At 54.2% G+C, this 18590-nt stretch overlaps 1 protein-coding gene across 1 annotated transcript in view; it reads right to left on the bottom strand.

The window, feature by feature from the left end:
* Window positions 1-18590, bottom strand: part of PHLPP1 (PH domain and leucine rich repeat protein phosphatase 1) — a 47366-nt gene that overhangs the window by 22115 nt on the left and 6661 nt on the right. The window contains exons 2-4 of the mRNA XM_038770235.1: window positions 10851-11047; window positions 10406-10534; window positions 3097-3257 (exon numbers count right to left, since the gene is read on the bottom strand). Coding sequence (XP_038626163.1) covers window positions 3097-3257; window positions 10406-10534; window positions 10851-11047 — 487 coding nt within the window. The remainder of the gene's footprint in view (window positions 1-3096; window positions 3258-10405; window positions 10535-10850; window positions 11048-18590) is intronic.

The following is an 18590-nucleotide window of genomic DNA, read 5'->3' as shown; positions in this document are numbered from 1 at the left end:
GTGTGTGTGTGTGTGGCAGGTGGGGGTGGGTGGGGATGGGGAGGGGGGCGACAAGAGGGAAGGCCTGCTCAAGGATGAGGTTTCAATTTAGTTCGCATCTCCTTCACCTGCTCCATGCATAATTAACAGTGGGCCCTCTACTGCTCAGAGCAGCTGTGCCCTCATGGACAGCTGCCCAACTACTGGAAATGGCCAGCAAGATCTACCCTCTGTCGTGCATTTTATACACTGCCCAAGGAGGGGAAAGAAGAGAGAGGAGATGATGGGAAAGGAGGAAGGGAGAGAGGGAGGAAGAGAGAGAGGGAGAGAAAAAAAGAGGGAGAGGAAAGGAGGGAGATAGGAAGAGCGCGAAGAAGGGAGGGAATGGGGGGAAGAGAGAGAGGGAGGGAAGAGGGAGGGAGAATGAAGGGGAATGTAAGAGGGTGGGATGGAGGGAGGAATACAAAAGAGAAGCAAAAATCAGAAGGATGACATCACACACCTCCAAACTACTGACAGTCCCCCAGAGCAACAGGAAAGCAATCCTACATGTGGGTACTAGCCCCTCGGGTGGTCACCGGGGTAAATAGTCCGAATGCTTCAGGTTCCTCGGAAAAGTATTAGAAAGACCAAGTGCTATTAATATTTCCTGACAGCCACATGTTTGAGGAATCTATTTTTGAAGTAATTACCTCCAAGAATGAAATAACGAGCTCCATTTAGGGATCACTCGTGTGAACCTCAAGTTTTTTCATTTAGCATGAGTTCTGCAAGTTTCTAGCTCACAAAGATATGAAGGAAAGCAGAGAGTCACTTCCTGATGACATTTAGCTGAGGTAACAGAACCGGTCCCTCTAAAACAGACACTCGAAGAAGGGTGCTGTCGGGGGATCTGGGAGCCGGTCTGCTGGCAAGCAGGGGAGGGTGTTGGCCTGGGACAGAAGACAGGCAGGCCAGACCGATCCCCACACACTAACCCAAGCAACCGGCTGGTCCTTCCTCCCTGCTTCTTAATGGAGCTGGGAGCCAAACAATCAGTCAGTGGAATTTCCAGGGGCACCTACTGTGTGCAGAGCACTGTACCGAGACCTTGAGAGAGAACAATCAAGCTGGAAGGCCCTCGAGGACCCCCAGTCTAGTGGGGAAGAGAAACCGAAAATAATTTAAAAATGGAAGACGCGTTCAAAAGTGGGGAGCGGGGAAGAGGAAGGTTGCCATCCGGAAAGAAAAAGAAAAATGAATAGGGGGTGGTTTCCTGGGGAGGTGGGGTTCAGAAAGTGACGCCACATAGATACGTTGTTGGGCAGTGAGGCTCCGCCATTCTTGGGCACCGGGGCTCCGGCTCTGCAGCTCAGTCCCAGGAATCACAGAAAGCCAATCTCCCTGGCTATTTTCGTTAAAGTGGTATGTGCCAGGCATTATTCTAATTGCTGGGTTAGATAAAAAGTAGATCAGGTTGGACACAGTCTTCACCCCCATTTTACAGATGAGGGCACTGAGGCACAGAAGTGAAGCAACTTACCCAAGGTCACAGAGCAGGCACATCCCTCTGACTCCCTAGTCTGTGCTTTATCCACTAGGCAACACTACCTGTCATGCCATTCCCTCCCTCCCTCTACTTCCCCGGGCCCCAACCGCTTCCCGGCCCAACGTGCAGTCAAACGCTCTCAGATCCCACCAGGCCTGGACTCGGACCGGCAGTGGGGGCGATGGGATTTGCTGAATGGAAGTGAGATGGCACTAGGCGGGGTCGTGGGACAGGATGAGCAACTCCAGAACGTGGTACACTTTTCTTAGCACTCGATCAAACATCAGATTAAGTCATACTCTGCTTAGGGAAATTCAGAATCAAGTCAAAGAGCATTAAGGCTGAGTTCCTCCAACTCCTGGGTGAAGGGGAGCGACTGCGGACATATCTATCTGGCGTCACTTTCTGAACCCCACCTCCTCCAGGAAACCACCCCCTATTCATTTTTCTTCTTTCCGGATGACAGCCTTCCTCTTCCCAGCTCCCCACTTTTGAACGCGTCTTCCATCTGTAAATTACTTTCTGTTTCTCCTCCCCACTAGACTGGAGGTCTTCGAGGTATCCACCAAGCGTAGCGCACAGACTGTGGGAGAGGCAGACAGGATCCGCTACTACTCGTCGAAGCCGAAGCCCCAATTTCCAGTCCAGCGGTCTGGTGGGCTCGCCTCTCTCGGTGTTCCAGGACACTGTGGATCGGACCAAGCTCGGACTGAACATCGGACCGGGGAGGTGGATCAGGGCATCAGCCCGGGGCTTCTGACCGGGCAGTCCATCCAGGCACTAGGAACCAGAGCCCTACTCCACCACCAGGTCTGGCTCCTTGGGGCTCTCACCCGGAGGGGAAGAAGAAAACGGCAGCAACCCGCAGCCACTACAACGTGGCCCACGTGGCTCACAGCAACAACCCATGCTCCGGACACAGAACCACAAATATTTTTCCTGACATCCTCAGCCCGAGACTTTAGAATTTGGCACCTCCCTAGTCCCAATCAGCAGGGTTAATGGGCACCTCGGCACTAGAACTCCCAGTCCACAGCTGGCCGGCCTCGGCGGACCCAGCTCTTCCACCGGCCAAAAATGCCCAACCCAAGCCGTGCGGTGAAGAAGCAAATTCTATGCTCCACGGCCGGCGGGGATCCCCGACCGGACCACTCGGGGTCCTGCGGCAACCTAGGGGTCACACGTCCCCCTAAATGGCCACGGAGTTCTGAACGTCATCGCTGCCCAACCACGACGGTCTCGGGCCCGGGCCTTCCATTTTGGGAGCCAGGCCCAGGTGGTCAGACACCTGCCGTTTCCCTGGGGTCAGATGGGGGTTCCATTCCTTGAAACCCCCTTACCCCTAACACACACACACACACACACACACACACACACAATAACCCACTCAAGCACCGACTACTGCATTCCCAGAGAACCACTGTTTCAGGGAGATGCCAACTTCCCGCTTTGCCCGAAGTAGGATTCCGTATAAGCTAAGCAAAAGGAGCCTGCCGCCTGACTGCCCGCCTCACCCTGCCCCCGGGGAAGGCAGCGTGTCCCCCCCACAGACCGAGACCTGCCCCGCGGCACACACCGGGCCCCCGCACCTCTGCAGTTCTTCGAGCCCCCGAGAGGCCGAGGGGCCGGGCCTCAGGAAGTTCTGCTTCAAGTTAAGGTGCGTGAGATCTTGGCTGTAGAACAGATTGGCAGGAAGCTGCTCCAAGCTGCAGCAAGAAAGGTCCACCGAGCTGATACGCTGGGAGGCAACCTGGAAAACAAAGCAACCCAATGTCACCGGGTTGGATGCCACCATCCCGGCCCTTGTCACCGCCCCGGCACTCACCCCTCATCTCCTGCCTGCAAAGGCAGGGAGACAGCCCGGAAGCAGTGGCTTCCACCCACCGCACAGTGGTTCTTCCCCACTCATGGGCCTGGGAGATAAGCCCACACATCGAGGCAGACCACAAAGACCGCACCCCTAAAACCCCAGGAGTGGGCGGGAGGTCACGGCGCAGGAGCATGTCCCGGGAAGGAGATGCATCTTCCGAGTCCACGGCGGTGGGACAGAGCCCGGACTACCCTGGAAAGTCCTGTGAGGTCCGAGGCAATGACCTCGGACCCGTGCTTGCCCTCGGCACTTCCGTCCCCCTTCAATACATCCGTCGACCAGGGGCAGGCACCGAGCTCTGGGGGGAGCATGCCAGAAGCACGACATGTATTCCCTGCCTTCTCTGCCCTCCCGATGTGCACAGCCTAGTTAGGTGGGGGTGGGGTGGAGAAGGGGGCTCGACCAGGGCAAGATGCACCAAAGAATCAATCTCGAATTCCAAACCAGATCGCTCAACCTTTGGCTCTTTGCAGGCTCTCACGGCAGCTGGGCCACCATCAACCCGCAGAGCGGTCCGAGCCTCGGCAATTGGTCCACCATCAGCCTGGGAAGCCACCCAGGCCCCAGCAGCCGGACCACCACCAGCCTAGCAGTAACCGGGGTGGGGGGCGGTGGAGAGGCCAAAGTAGACAGGGACGAGGTTTCTGGGAAAGATGGGCTACCCCACAGAGATGTCCTGAGCCTTGGGTCTCGGTGGGGTAGCCCTTCTTTCTACCCCACAGAGACCCGAGGCTCAAGACATCTCTTGTTCGCGGACCCGGACACGCTCGTGGCTGGCCAGAGAGCAGCTCCCAGATCTGGCCTCGTGGGCTGGCAGGGCAGCGTGGGCCCCGGGGTTCGCTGGGGGCCCTCACCGAGAGCCGGAAGGCTGAAAACTCCAGGTAAACGGCACGGCACTTGGGCCTGTACCTTGTGCCAAGACAGGAAGGATGGTGTGGGGTGAGACAGGTGCAGGTCTGAGGCTGGTGCTGGCTGGATCAGGAGCAGGTCTGGGGCTGGTTAGGGCAGCGTCGGACACCAGTCTGGGACTGCTGTGGGCTACAGCAGACGTGCCTAGAGCCAACCTGCCTTGCTACTGTGCCAAGGGAGCCTCCTCTTTCTTTGCCATGGCTCTTTCTCCGCATTGCCTTTTTGCTCTCAAAATGTTCAGAGATGAGCCACCCGCCGGGACACGAGTTTCCGAAATTAGACGGACTATGATGGTGCCGGCCGGCAGACGGCCTGGAGTAACGCGAAGGAAGGCTCGGCCCCTCGAGCTCTCTCCTTCCGGGGAAGAGCGGCACATTCACTGCTCCTTTTGCAGAAAACAAATACAGTCCCATCGATCATCCGGGGAACATCCCTCCGGTCCCCCGTATCACAGCCTGTGGCAAAACCAAAGGGCAGATCTGACCTCTTCTTAGAACAGACGGGCTGGTGACCAGCCCTCTCCTTCCAGAAAGGCCCACGGCCGTCCGCCCCCATCAAAGCCACGATCAGAAATATCCCGTCAAGAGATGAACACAAACCCTTATGCCTTCTGCAGCCCCAAGTGACAGGGGCCGAGAGGAAACTGGGAAAAACGGCAAGAGCAGAGAGGGAACTGGCCCCTGCAAATCTTTCCTGCCGGACGGGTCCAGGGAGCAATGGTTAGTGGGGAACCACCTACCCGCTACTGGTGTTGCTTCCGTTCTACCGGAGGTGGTGGCACTGGTGGTGGTAGTAGTAGCAGTAGTGGTAGTAATTATATTAACGGTTACGGCGGCAGCAGTAAACAGCAGCATTTAGTGAGTACCCACTTGGAGTGGTGCGCTGTACAAGGTGCTGGGGAGGTATGGAATGAACTCGTGACATGTTCCCTACCCGTGAAAAGCTTCCACTCTAACAGGGGAGAAACCTGGGGGTCTGGGCTATCCACCTGCAGGAAGGTGGCAGACAGTTTGAGTCAGTAGCTTTCTTCTCCAGTCACCCCCAGCCCACAAAGGAGGGGTTTGGTGTCGGCTGCCTCTCCCAGCCTCCCCAGTGTTTGCTCCTGTAGCTTCGGTTCATGCAGTATGGAGCTTTGGGCCCATGGGTGGCCCCTGGCCATAGACACCCCTACTTCTCGGGGGGCTTTCAGCCCGTCCAGGGCTATGGGCCTCCGAGGCGGAGGGAGGCATGCCCTAGTGGATAGACCACATGACCGGGAGTCAAGGGACCTGGGTTCTAGTCCCGGGTCTTCCGCTGGCCCGCTCTCTGAACTAGGGCAAGTCACTTCACTTTTCTAACCTCCAGTTTCTGCCCTTAAAAAATGGGTTAAAATACCGGTTTCTCCCTCTTCCTTCAGCTTTGAGCCCCGAGTGGGAAAGGGAATATGTCTGTCGTTATTTTGTACTCTCCCGAGTGCTCAATACAGTGTTACGCATACGGTAAGTACTCAATAAACAGGAGAGAATTGAATGGATAGGGACCGAGTTCGATCCAATTATATCTTGTACCCCACATAACAGCGTTTGGCACAGAGCAAGCAAACACTTAATAAAAACCCCAACTCTCAGAGCTGTTCCCAGCCAACCCACTGACTGATGGCCAGTGCCCCTACGGGCCTACGGGCTAGAGGAAGTGGTCAGAGAAGAGGCCCAGTCCCTGGCCTCCAGAAGCTCCCCACCCAGCTGACAGTCCTGTTTGCCTAGGCAGCAGACATTTTCATGCCTCCGTGCAGTGCATTTCTGGGCTTGCGGCTCCTCCCCTCCCCACTCTGCCCCCCTGCCAAATATAGGCTGGGCCGTTTCCGTGGTCCCGGCTCTCCTCCGCCGGCCTCTCCCAGCCCTCCCTCAGCACCCAACGGCTGCGCGGTCCTGGCCGCAGCGGAGCCGGGAGTGTCCCCGGGGGTGGGGGCGGTGGAAATGGATTCTGCAGTGAGAAGTGAAAACACCCTCTGACCCTGGCCAGGCTCACCCCGTTCCCTGGGCCACGGCACTTTCGGCTCCCCTTTTGCAGCCCGCTTTGGGTGAGGAGGTCAGGGTGGCCACAGCAACGTCCACCCAGGCAACTGTCAGCCACGCTTCTGCCCCTTTATGGCAGAACTGAGACTGAGCCCCCTCCTTCCCAGACTGAGCCCCCTCCTTCCTCTCCCCCTCCTCCCCCTCCCCATCCCCCTTGGCCTTACCTCCTTCCCCTCCCCACAGCACCTGTATATATGTATATATGTTTGTATGTATTTATTACTCTATTTATTTTATTTGTACATATTTATTCTATTTATTTTATTAATATGTTTTGTTTTGTTCTCTGTCTCCTCCTTCTAGACTGTGAGCCAACTGTTGGGTAGGGACCGTCTCTATATGTTGCCAACTTGTACATCCCAAGCACTTAGTACAGTGCTTTGCACACAGTAAGCGCTCAATAAATATGATTGAATGAATGAATGAATGAATGAATGAATGAACGAACTGGACCAGGGCGGCCCCTGGCTGCACCCCTGGAGACCAGCTGCATCCTTGAGCAGGAGCTGCCAATCACTTCCACTCTCTCTTCAACCAGCGGGGAGAAGCAACGTGGCCTTTAGGGGATACAGTGGAGGCCTGGGAGTCAGAAGGACCTGGGTTCTAAACCCAGCTCCACCGCTTGTCTGCTGTGTGACCTTGGGTGAGTCATTTCCCTTCTCTGTGCCTCAGCTCCCTCATTCGTAAAGTGGGGATTAAGAGTGTGGGCCAGAGACTGTGTCCAACCTGATTATCTTGTATCTACCCCAGTACTCAGAACACTGCTTGGCATATAAGCACTTAATGAATACCATGGTTATCATTACTATTGGCACACACTACCTCGCTGCCCCAACCAAGCAGAGTATGCTCTCTCACACATACATGCCCTCACAGGCATACGTTTACACACCCACGCACTCCCACTCCCACAGAGAGGATGTTGGGTGGACGGGACTCAAAGCTGGTTCTGTTTCCTCCCTGGCACGGTTCCTTCAACATGGGATTCTCTGGGCTTCCTGTGGTCCCTCAGAAAAGCTATCATCTTCCCGGAGGGAAGAAAGTTCTTCCTTATTTTACTAGCCAAGAAGGGCCACAGTGCGGTCACTGAAGGTAGGGTTCGGTGCAGGGCTCCAGGGGTGCCCATCACCTACTCTCTCTAACTGCAAGGCAGCTTCCCCTCTCAAACACCAGCAAGCAGATGCCTGCTCCCCAACTCCTGACCTAAAGGCCCAAGCCTGGGCGAGATCGTGAGGGGAAACGGACAGGCCCATAGGCCAGATCATTACAGCGCCAAATGGACCCTGGAGGCCCTGGGGCTGGACATTCCAGAGGGAATCGGATCCTAGGGATGGAGAATACACCAAAAGTTTGCAATACCAACTTCCAAGAGCCCAAATCAGCAACCGTACACAATCCCAACTCCCTCTGTGAGGATGACATCATTTTCTACTGTCAAGTTGCCTGAATCTGGCTGGCTACTCTATATACACAACATCTCTTCATATTTTCACCAGATCTCAAGGGCAAATTTCCCTGACTTTTTTGCCAGCCCCAAGTTCTTCAGCTGGATGTTGCAAGCAACAGGAGAAGGTGGTTAGAGTGTGTCCACCCCAGGTCCAGAGCAATGGGCCTGCCAGTGGCATTTACTCTAGACCAACCTAGAGCACGTCTGACCCTGTTTCCTTTTCAAATAGCCAGCAGCATCAGCAGCGGCACGAAGGTGAACCGAGGACTATGAGTATTCAATTGGGCACCCACCAAGGGGGAAGACTACCTCAGAGGAAGCCTACTCCTTCGGCCGGCCCGCTCTCCCGGCTGGCCTCCAGGCTCCCAGGACCCAAGGTACAATCCCAAGCAAATATTCCTGGTCACCGTTGGGTGACTCCCCCTAAAATTTCCACAAAAAATAACTTTGAAATCTGCAACATCCCCTCTGTGAAAGCCCAAAGGTTGGAGTCCACATGGTTGTAATTTGATGAGAAGGACTTGCCTTCAGAGAGAGATGAATGTTTCTGCACTGAAAATAAAATCCAGCCCAGTGTGAGGCACTGAGGGGTGGGAATGGCCGTAGCTGGGAGCGTGGGCCCTCCCTACTAACGTCCGGGGGATCGGGTCACCCTGTACGAACCAGATGGACGTCACAGTTGGGCGAGTCCCTGAAAAAAAGGTGTGGCTAGCAGGCCCCATCAGTCTTTTAGACTGTGAGCCCACTGTTGGGTAGGGACTGTCTCTATGTGATGCCAATTTGTACTTCCCAAGCACTTAGTACAGTGCTCTGCACATAGTAAGCGCTCAATAAATACGATTGATTGATTGATTGATTGATCAGGGTTGAGAAGATTAGTCAACAGAGCTGGGTCTGGCATCGGCCCCCCGAGACTCCACTTGCCATTTCCGACTCTCCCCTTCCAAGCCTGCTGAGTCTTTTTTTTTAATGATATTTGGTAAGCGCTTACTCTATGCCAGGTACGGTGTTAAGCGCTACGGTAGATACAAGGTAATCAGGTTGGACACAGTCAATGTCCCACAGTCTTAATCCCCATTTTACAGTCACTGAGGCCTAGAGAAAGTGAAGTGCCTTGCCCAAGGTCCCGTGTCAGACAAGTGGATGCGCTGGGAGTAGAACCCAGGTCCTTCTAACTCCCAGGCCTATATTCTATCCATTAGGCCAAGCTGCTTCTCTAGGTCTTCCTTCCTCGGCCTACACTGAGTCTCCATCTATTTGACATTGGAAACAGCCACAAAACCACCTCTGAAGCCCAAATGGTTCTGGCAGGACCTGCCCCCCTTCCTCCCTCTCTCCTTCCCCAGGGAGGCTGAGCAAACCCTGGAAGCACGCGGTTAATTCACGTTTTCACAATGACTTCATCCAAAACATGGTCCCGGCCCGGAGGACCAGCCCTCTCCCTGCTCCCCCAACGAGTCTCAGAGTGCTGACGCGGCACCTTGGGGAGCCGAATACGATGTTCCGGCAGGGAGGCAGGCGGATGGGTGGCTGGGCGAGCACCACACCAAAAAAACAGCATTCGAGACAATAAATAAGGACAAGTCCGAGTTTGCCTGTCATCCTACAACCCCTGATCTTGCCAAGACTGCCCAGTGTGAAATAAAAGCACCAATTTCAGAAGCTTGTCCGCTTTCAGCTAAAACCCAGAAATAAAAAGTTCCCCGACGATCTCACTGAAACTCGCCCCAGTGTCAAACGGATTTACCACGGGCCTGCTGTCCGAGATTGGCTCGTGCCCTGCACGCACACTTGGCCCCCAAGGCCCAAGAACTCGGTTGGCTGTCCAGAAGGGACTCCGCCGCCCAGCGACGAGTGGGTCGGTTCATCAAACACTCCACCGAGGGGCCGTCCATATGAGGCTGTCCCCTTTCTGCTGCCGGACAGGAAGAGGATGGACTCCGACCCTACAAGACGCCATAGAAAGCTGGATAGAAGGGAATGGAACTGGAGACTGTGAGCTCCTTGAGGGCAGGCATCGCATCTACCAACCTTATTGTATTGTACTCTCCCAAGCACCTAGTACAGTGCTTTGCACACGGCGCTAGAAAAATGACCTGGACTGACTGATTCTAGAGAGACGGATGGAGTGGTGTAGGAGTGGCGGCAGAGCCCAAGGCAGGGCTGAGTCAAGGGGGAAAAGCAAATGGCCGACCCTGAAGGGAGACCAGAAATGAGCAAACCACGTGGACGAGGACGGGGAAGGGAGAGTCTCACTTAGCCTACTAAAACTCCTTCCCGCTTGCCCATTCTCCCCAAAGAAGCAGCGTGGCCTAGTGGATAGAGCACAGGCCCGGGAGTCAGAAGGATCTGGGTTTTAATCTCCACTCTGCCAGTTGCCTGCTGTGGCACCCTGGGCAAGTCACGTCACTTCTCTTTGCCCCAGTTTCCTCAACTGTAAAAGGGGGATTGAGACCGCAAGCCCATGTGGGACAGGGACTGTGTCCAACCAGACAAACTTCGATCTACCCCAATGCTTAGTACAGTGGTGGGCACATGGTCAATACCCAAATCAAAAACAAAACCAGAAAACCCTCAAAGCCCGGAAAAATTCTAGAGCAAGAGGTTGACCGGCTTACCTTGGAAGCTAGGCGCAGCCACCTCAGGTACTCAGTGAAAGTATCGAAACAAACGTAATAGGTTTGGCTTTGTGGCCCGGATGAACTAAAGGCCAGACAGTGCTCACGGTGCTTTTTCACTTCCTCCACCTGGGCAGACACAAAAACGTGAAGAAAGAAAACGTCACAATTGCCCGGCTCTCCCCACCATGGGGCAGAGGGCCGCACCCTTCCCCTTGGGCCCACAGGAAAGAGCCGGGTGGCGCAGAGATGGCCAGAGATACCCTCCTTCCCCCCGAAACTGGGAACCGCGGCCCCAGACGAGGGGATAACCATGCCCGGCAACCCCTGGGAAGGGCCTCGGGAGCCGAGCGCGGGAGACACGGCTGGGCGGCAGAAGGATCCCCGACCCGCACAGTGGATGGACCCCGGCCCTCAGGCTTGGACCCCCACAGCGTGGACTCACTCTGCCTCCGATGAGCGGCAACACGTGCATCTTGCCGGCCAGGCTGTCCTTCACGGACGACACGATCAAGCAGGTGCCACACACGATCACCTGGCGCCGGGCCCAACGGCTCCCGGGCAACTGCATCTTCCCCTTCCGCACGTTGAACGTTCCTGACAGCTGGATCCGCTCCGAGCTGCTGGCATCGTGGGGCTGCCCTGGAACACATGCATGGGCACAGGGCACTCGAACCGCGGACACAGACGCGTCCACCCCCGACCCCCGTGGCGACGACAGGGCGGGAGGGAGATGGGCTTCCCCTTGGAGGGAGCCAGCCCACAGGGCCCCGAGGCTGACCTCATCCGCGGGATTAGGGTCGGGGCCCCTCCCCACGAAATCTCCGGTCCGTCGGGAGCCAAGAGATGAACGACCTCATCACCCTCCTTCCCACCAGGACCCTGCCCCCGGTGCGCACTTTCAGCCCACCCTGTTAATCCACCACACTAATCAATCAGAGGCATTTAATGAGCACTTCCCTTTGTGTAGAGTGCTGTACTAAGCACTCGGGAGAGTACAACTGAGCTGCCTGACAGACTCCTTGCCCTCAAGGAGCTTCCAATCTAATAGAGAGTCTACTCTGTGCAGTCTACTTTTACAGCCACTCTACTGTGTCATCTTGGACTTATTATTTTGGTATTTGTTAAGCGCTTACTATGTGCGAAGTACTGATAATAATTTTGGTATTTGTTAAGGGCTTCCTGTGTGCCAGGCACTGTACTAAGTACTGGGATGAACACAAGCTAATCAGGCTGGACACAGTCCCTGTCCCACAAGGGGCTCATGGTCTCAATCCCTATTCTACAGATAATGATGACGATGATGATGATGGCATTTATTAAGCGCTTACTATGTGCAAAGCACTGTTCTAAGCACTGGGGGGATACAAGGTGATGAGGTTGTCCCACGTGGGGCTCACAGTCTTCATCCCCATTTTACAGATGAGGGAACTGAGGCACAGAGAAGTTAAGTGACTTGCCCAAAGTCACACAGCTGACAGTTGGCGGAGCTGGGATTTGAACCCACGACCTCTGACTCCAAAGCCCGTGCTCTTTCCAACTGAGCCACGCTGCTTCCCCTAATAATAATGGCATTTATTAAGTGCTTACTATGTGCAAAGCACTGTTCTAAGCGCTGGGGAGGTTACAAGGTGATCAGGTTGGCCCACGGGGGGCTCACAGTCTTCATCCCCATTTTACAGATGAGAGAAGTTAAGTGACTTGCCCAAAGTCACACAGCTGACAATTGGTGGAGCCGGGATTTGAACGCATGACCTCTGACTCCAAAGCTCCTGTTCTTCCCACTGAGCCACGCTGCTTCCCAAGGCGCCATAGGGAACCAGGAGGCCCCCCTTGGCAGGCTGTTGCTTCAATCAATCCATCATCTGCCGGATCTCTCCGGACTGTTGCTTATGTGGGGGAATAGCAGACTAACCCAGAAGCCTCCAGGGGGGTGGCAGCAGCTCGCCTCACCCCCCCTTGGTGCAAGCATGTCTTAGGCAAGTCAACTCAGTCTAACACAAGCCCTTAGTACAGTACTCTGCACACAATACGGGCTTAATAAACATGAATGATAGGTGTACGAGAGGCGGGTATAATTCACCCATCGACAAGGTGGTATTTCTTGAGCACCTACTCTGGGATGTTGGTCCAGAAGTCGCGGCACTGAGGCTCATCCGTTATTTTCATCATCATCAATCGTATTTATTGAGCGCTTACTGTGGGCAGAGCACTGTACTAAGCACTTGGGAAGTACAAGTTGGCAGCAGATAGAGACAGTCCCTACCCAACAGTGGGCTTACAGTCTAAAAGGGGGAGACATAGAACAAAACCAAACATACTAACAAAATAAAATAAAATAGATATGTACAAGTAAAATAAATAAATAAATAAATAAATAAATAGAGTAACAAATATGTACAAACATATATACATATATACAGGTGCTGTGGGGAAGGGAAGGAGGTAAGATGGGGGGCAGGGGGACGAGGGGGGAGACCCTGTCAATCCACCACGCATCTACCCCAGGGCTTAGCACAGTGCCATAATGCTACAGTGACACAACTGACACCAACTGCGGGAGGACGGCAGGGCTGACGTGGAGCACTCGGTGGAGAGGGAGTCAGTAGGGCTGTGCCCTGCCTCTGCGTGCGGTGTCCCAAACGATGCCTTTGGGGCACTGAGAGATCCTGCCCATCCCAGGGATCCCCGATCCGGTCCGAGAAAACAGAGACCTGGAAAAATGTCCCAAAGTGGAAATTTCTCTTTGGGGAGCCAGATCCCCACGGGCGTACCAGGGTCAGGTCGCCCCAGTGAGTGTCGAGCCGGCCGTGGCCCTAGGGGTGGCCAAGTGCGGTTCAGGGCTGTGGCTTCGCCAATGCGACTGATCACTTTGGACGTGGAACAACGAGCCCTTGCAGGGGCTGGTACTGGACGCTAATTCCATTCAGGAGCAATCATCCGACGCTTGACTAGCCGGAGCAAATGGAGGCCCGGGGCGCTAGTAAGCAGCGGTTCTCCGGAGCTGGCCTCACTCTCCCCGCCTGCCCCCACCCATCGTGAGCAACGCGTTCTGGGATGGGGCCCAATCTCTCCAGGCTGGGCCAGGGGGCGGGGTGCCCAGCGAACAGCAGACTTCAGAGATGACACCAGGAGGGGAAAGCCAGCAGGGGCCAGCCGGTGGTGATGGCGGCGGCGGCGGCGGCAGCTCCAGCGTGGACGGTCGGGAGTGGCACCCCCAGCCAACTTCTCCCCAAGTGGCCGTTCAGAGTGACGGCCATTCGATCCCCCCTCGGAAACAAGGCACTTGTTCTAAGCTCATCCCAGAGACAAAACGTTTGCTCTTCCAACGGATTGCCCGCAAGCACCCCTGCCCCGGCTTGTGTGCAGAAGCAGCAAACAATGGGGAAACCATGGGGACGCAATGTTGAGAACCACTTCTGGGATGGGAAAAATGCTATGCCTCCCCGGCTGTCGGGGGTGCGCAGGTCGGGCCAGAAAGACCCTCCTGGTGCCAGAGCCCTCGGGGCCCCACACTCTTCTTCTCTGGTGTCCCTCCAGTTCCCAGGCCTTCCTGCTCCCAGCCCCCGGCGCTCCCTCACCCCACCCTCATCTTGGCTCCTAGCTGATCCCAGATCCCTTAGTGCTGCACAACTCTCTTACACACACACACACACACACACACACACACACACACACACATGTGCACGCGCCTGCAGGACACCTCTTTCCCCAGACAGTGACAGTGGGGTCCTCGGGTCCTGCGGACTGAGACATGCGCAATATGACCTATTGGAGCAGAGGCCTTGCTCAGATAAAGCACACAAGGCTCCCCACCGCCATGGGGCTTTCATTACTCCTCCCTTCCTCCCTTCAAGGCCCTACTGAGAGCTCACCTACTCCAGGAGGCCTTCCCAGACTGAGCCCCTTCCTTCCTCTCCCCCTCGTCCCCCTCTCCACCCCCCATCTTACCTCCTTCCCTTCCCCACAGCACCTGTATATATGTATATATGTTTGTACATATTTGTTACTCTATTTATTTATTTATTTTACTTGTACATATCTATTCTATTTATTTTATTTTGTTAGTATGTTTGGTTTTGTTCTCTGTCTCCCCCTTTTAGACTGTGAGCCCACTGTTGGGTAGGGACTGTCCCTATATGTTGCCAACTTGTACTTCCCAAGAGCTTAGTACAGTGCTCTGCACACAGTAAGCGCTCAATAAATACGATTGATGATGATGATGATTGATTAATACTTGAATGAGGGGGAGGAGGAGGAGACGGGGAGAGAAGTTGGAAGAGAAACGTCTGGACCATGAAGGGAACACAAGGGTATGACGACTTTAAGGGATTGGAACCTCATGACATCAAACTAAGTTTAGTTTGATGTGACAAGGAATATTCTCCAGATAAACAGACTGATCCCCTCTCCTGCAGTAACAGTTTCTGTCTCTACAAGATTCCCCACTTCCCTCCTCCCTCTCTGTCTCTCTCTCTCTCTCTCACACACACACACACACACACACACACACGCACTCACACACGGCTAGACTCAGGCTGCGGCCTTGCTGTGATGGGTGGCCAGGGTGCGTGGAGAACATCCAGGAGGAAGGAGGAGGAGGTGGGACAGTGGGGAGAGAGCGAGGGGAGAAAAGACGGTCCAGGTCTGTCGTCCCGGCCGGCAGATTCGGTTTCTCTTTCTGAATAGGTCCTATTGTCCACGATCATGTGCTGCGCCGATCGATCTACGCGGCACAGATCACTCTGTTCCTCTCGGACGGGTAAACACGAAAGCATGAAATCGACCCAATTAGTACTATGAGATTAAGCACTTGAACAAATGGCTTTTTCTCTTCCTAATTTGACAGTCAGAGCCACATCACTCAGCCCCAGACCCAAGGAGGGAGTTCTTGGAGAACGCGGTCGAGCAGCCTCACGTGATGGGATGACCGGGTGAGAGGAACCATGGGAATGAATGTGTTGGGGTGAGAACGGTGGAAGATCCCTCCCTCACTGACATTTTTCAAAACATTTTTCTCCCTCCTTGGAAACGGTATCTCCGGGCTCTCCCTCCTTGGCTTCTTCAGCCTTTGAATTACTTGCTGCCTTGCTGTTCCTGCATTTGTTTGAGGATTCTGGTACAGGTTTAGGGAATTCTGGGACAGAATCTCTCCTCTTCCTTGACTCTCCGAGTTTCCAAATGATCGACATCATTAAAATGCTAACGTTCTAACAAAGGACAACTCAAGGGAAGGAATCTGAGCTGCTCGGCTTTTGCGGAAATTCTCCGCTCAATTCTTTAGCTCTGGATGAGATATGAACCCTCCTCAAAGGCTCTCTGTTTGCTGATCACGACATCCCACTTGGCAGAATACTGGGCTCTAATTGTTTTGGGGGAGAGTGTGTGCGGCCTTGCTCTGGATTAACACATGCAACAGCCCTCCTCCTCCCTTCCCTCCACCTCCTAACCAAACACTGAACTCAGGGAACAGAGCAAACCACGCAACAATGAGAGGCCTTGAAAAGCCGAGAGTCAAACGGGAAAACAAAACAAATCCTTTTCTACTTTTAATAATCAATCAATCAAGGAATTTATTGAGTGCTTACTGTGCTCAGAGCATTGAACTGAGCACTTGCGAGAATACAACAGAGTTGGCAGACACATTTCTTGCCCACAAGGAGCTCCAAGACTTCTTTCCCTCCATCCCCTGTTGCAGTCCTGGCCTTCACAGCATCCCGTCTTCCTATCTCGTTCTCCTTTTCCTCTACCACTCAATGGTCATTGGTCCTTCCTTAAATACCTGTTCTCCCTTCCCCAGACTGTGAGCTCCCTGTGGGTCAGGGACTGCGTGACCTGACTGTCTTGACTCAATCAATGGTATATATTGAGTGTTTACTGTGGGCAGAGTACTGTACTGAGTGCTTGGGAGAGTTCAATCCAACAGAGTTGGTATAGATGTTCCCTGATCAAAAGGAGCTTGAGAGAGACATTAAAATCAGTGATGGAGACGGACGTGTGTGCTGCTGAGTGTAGGGTGAATATCAAGTGTTTAAAGGGCCCATGCAGGCCCTTACTGTGCTCAGAGCATTGAACTGAGCACTTGCGAAAATACACCAGAGTTGGCAGACACATTCCTTGCCCACAGGGAGCTCCAAGACTTCTTTCCCTCTATCCCCTGTTGCAGTCCTGGCCTTCACAGCATCCCATCTGTGATGGGATCCCATCTGTGTGGCAAAGCCTGCTTCCTCTCACCCAAGATGCCCCCAGCCTCTAATCATAATAACAACAACTGTGGTATTTGTTAAGCATTTCCTATGTGCCAAGCACTGCTCTATGCAGTGGGGTAGATACAAGATAATCGGGTTGGACACAGTCCCTGTCCCACATGCAGCTCACAGTATCAACCCCCCATTTTACAGATGAGGTAGCGGAGGCACAGACAAGTAATAATAATAATAATACTAATGGCATTTATTAAGCGCTTTTCTATGTGCAAAGCACTGTTCTAAGCACTGGGGGGTTACAAGGTGATCAGGTTGTCCCACAGGGGCTCACAGTCAACCCCCATTTTACAGATGAGGGAACTGAGGCCCAGAGAAGTTAAGTGACTGGCCCAAAGTCACACAGCTGACAATTGGCAGAGCCGGGATTTGAACCCACAACCACTGACTCCAAAGCCCGTGCTCTCCCACTGATCCATGCTGCTTCTCTAATAATGATGGCACTTATCAAGTGCTTACTATGTGCAAAGCACTGTTCCAAGCGCAGGGGAGGTTACAAGGCAATCTGGTTGTCCCTTGGGGGACTCACAGTCTTAATCCTCATTTTACAGATGAGGGAACTGAGGCCCAGAGAAGTTAAGTGACTTGCCCAAAGTCACACAGCTGACAATTGGCAGAGCCGGAATTCGAACCCACAACCTTTGACTCCAAAGCCCGGGCTCTTTTCCATTGAGCCACGCTGCTTCCAAGTGAAACGACTTGCCCATGAGGTAGAGCTGGGATTAGAATTCAGGTCCTCTGACTCCCAGGCAGGTGCTCTTTCCATTAGGCCATGCTGCTTCTCCAGCAGAAGGGATCAGCAAGGTGTGGTAAGAAGGCGAGAGCAGATGAAGCGCCTTAATCACCAAGTTGCCAACATGAAGAGGGACTTCCCTGGTATCCTGGGAGAAAAGCTTGCATGTCCTCCTCCTCCCCCATCCCCGCGCCCCTTCCGGTCCCTCACCTGCGCACTGAGGAACGGGAAGCCACTATGGATATGTTTGGTCCCTACTCGCAGGCCCAGCCGGCAGCCCACGGGAAGCCAAGTCGGCCCCGGGAGGTTAGAACCTCGGGAAGTTGGGAATGTGCCAATTTGGGAGATTGGAAAAAAAAAAAGAAGGGGGGGGGGGAACAACGGAGTCATCACCCACTCCGGCAACAGGGATTAAGCCGGAAGCGGGGCTGGTATCCCCTTTGGAACATCCGGCTGGTCCCTGGCCAGGGACAGAGAGAGGCGGCGGGAGCATTTGGTGGTGGGGCGGGGGGAGCGGTGTCCCGCTCTAATCCCAAGCAGCCTGAGCCAGCTGGGTGACACTCCCCAGCATCACCAGCCCTGGTCCTGGGGCACCTGGCAGGCAGTGTGCCTGCCTGCAAATGGGGGGGGCAAAGGGAACTTCACAGTCAAATATTAGACTTGCCCTGAGGGCACTCCAAAAATAGAACTTCCCAGGACAGAGCAAAAGCATGTTCCCAAATCTTCTACGGGGCCGTTCAACCCTACAGGCAGGAGACGAAAAAGACATTTCAGATACTTGAACATTTTCGCCCTTGCAGAGCAGAGGAGAAGAGCAAGAGGAGAAGGGGAGACAACGAGAGAAGAGGGCACAGCTTATCCTTTTTAAATCCCGCTCTGCAGCCTCCGGATGCCATGACAGTCGACCCCTGGCCTACATCCTACCTCTGGCCTGGAATGCCCTCCCGCCTCACAACCGCCAAACTAGCTCTCTTCCCCACTTCAAAGCCCTACTCAGAGCCCACCTCTTCCAGGAGGCCTTCCCAGACGGAGCCCCCCCATTGCTCTGCTCCTCCTCCCCTCCCCATCGCCCCTACTCCCTCCCTCTGCTCTACCCCCTTCCCTGCCCCACAGCACTTGTGTACATTTGTACGTTTATTATTCTATTTATTTTATTAATGATGTGCATATATCTATAATTCTATTTATT

The sequence above is a fragment of the Tachyglossus aculeatus genome, chromosome X3, assembly GCF_015852505.1.
Source record: "Tachyglossus aculeatus isolate mTacAcu1 chromosome X3, mTacAcu1.pri, whole genome shotgun sequence".
Lineage (NCBI taxonomy): Eukaryota > Metazoa > Chordata > Mammalia > Monotremata > Tachyglossidae > Tachyglossus > Tachyglossus aculeatus.
The sequence above is the reverse complement of the archived record's forward strand: the minus strand, read 5'-3'. Positions and strand labels throughout refer to the sequence as shown.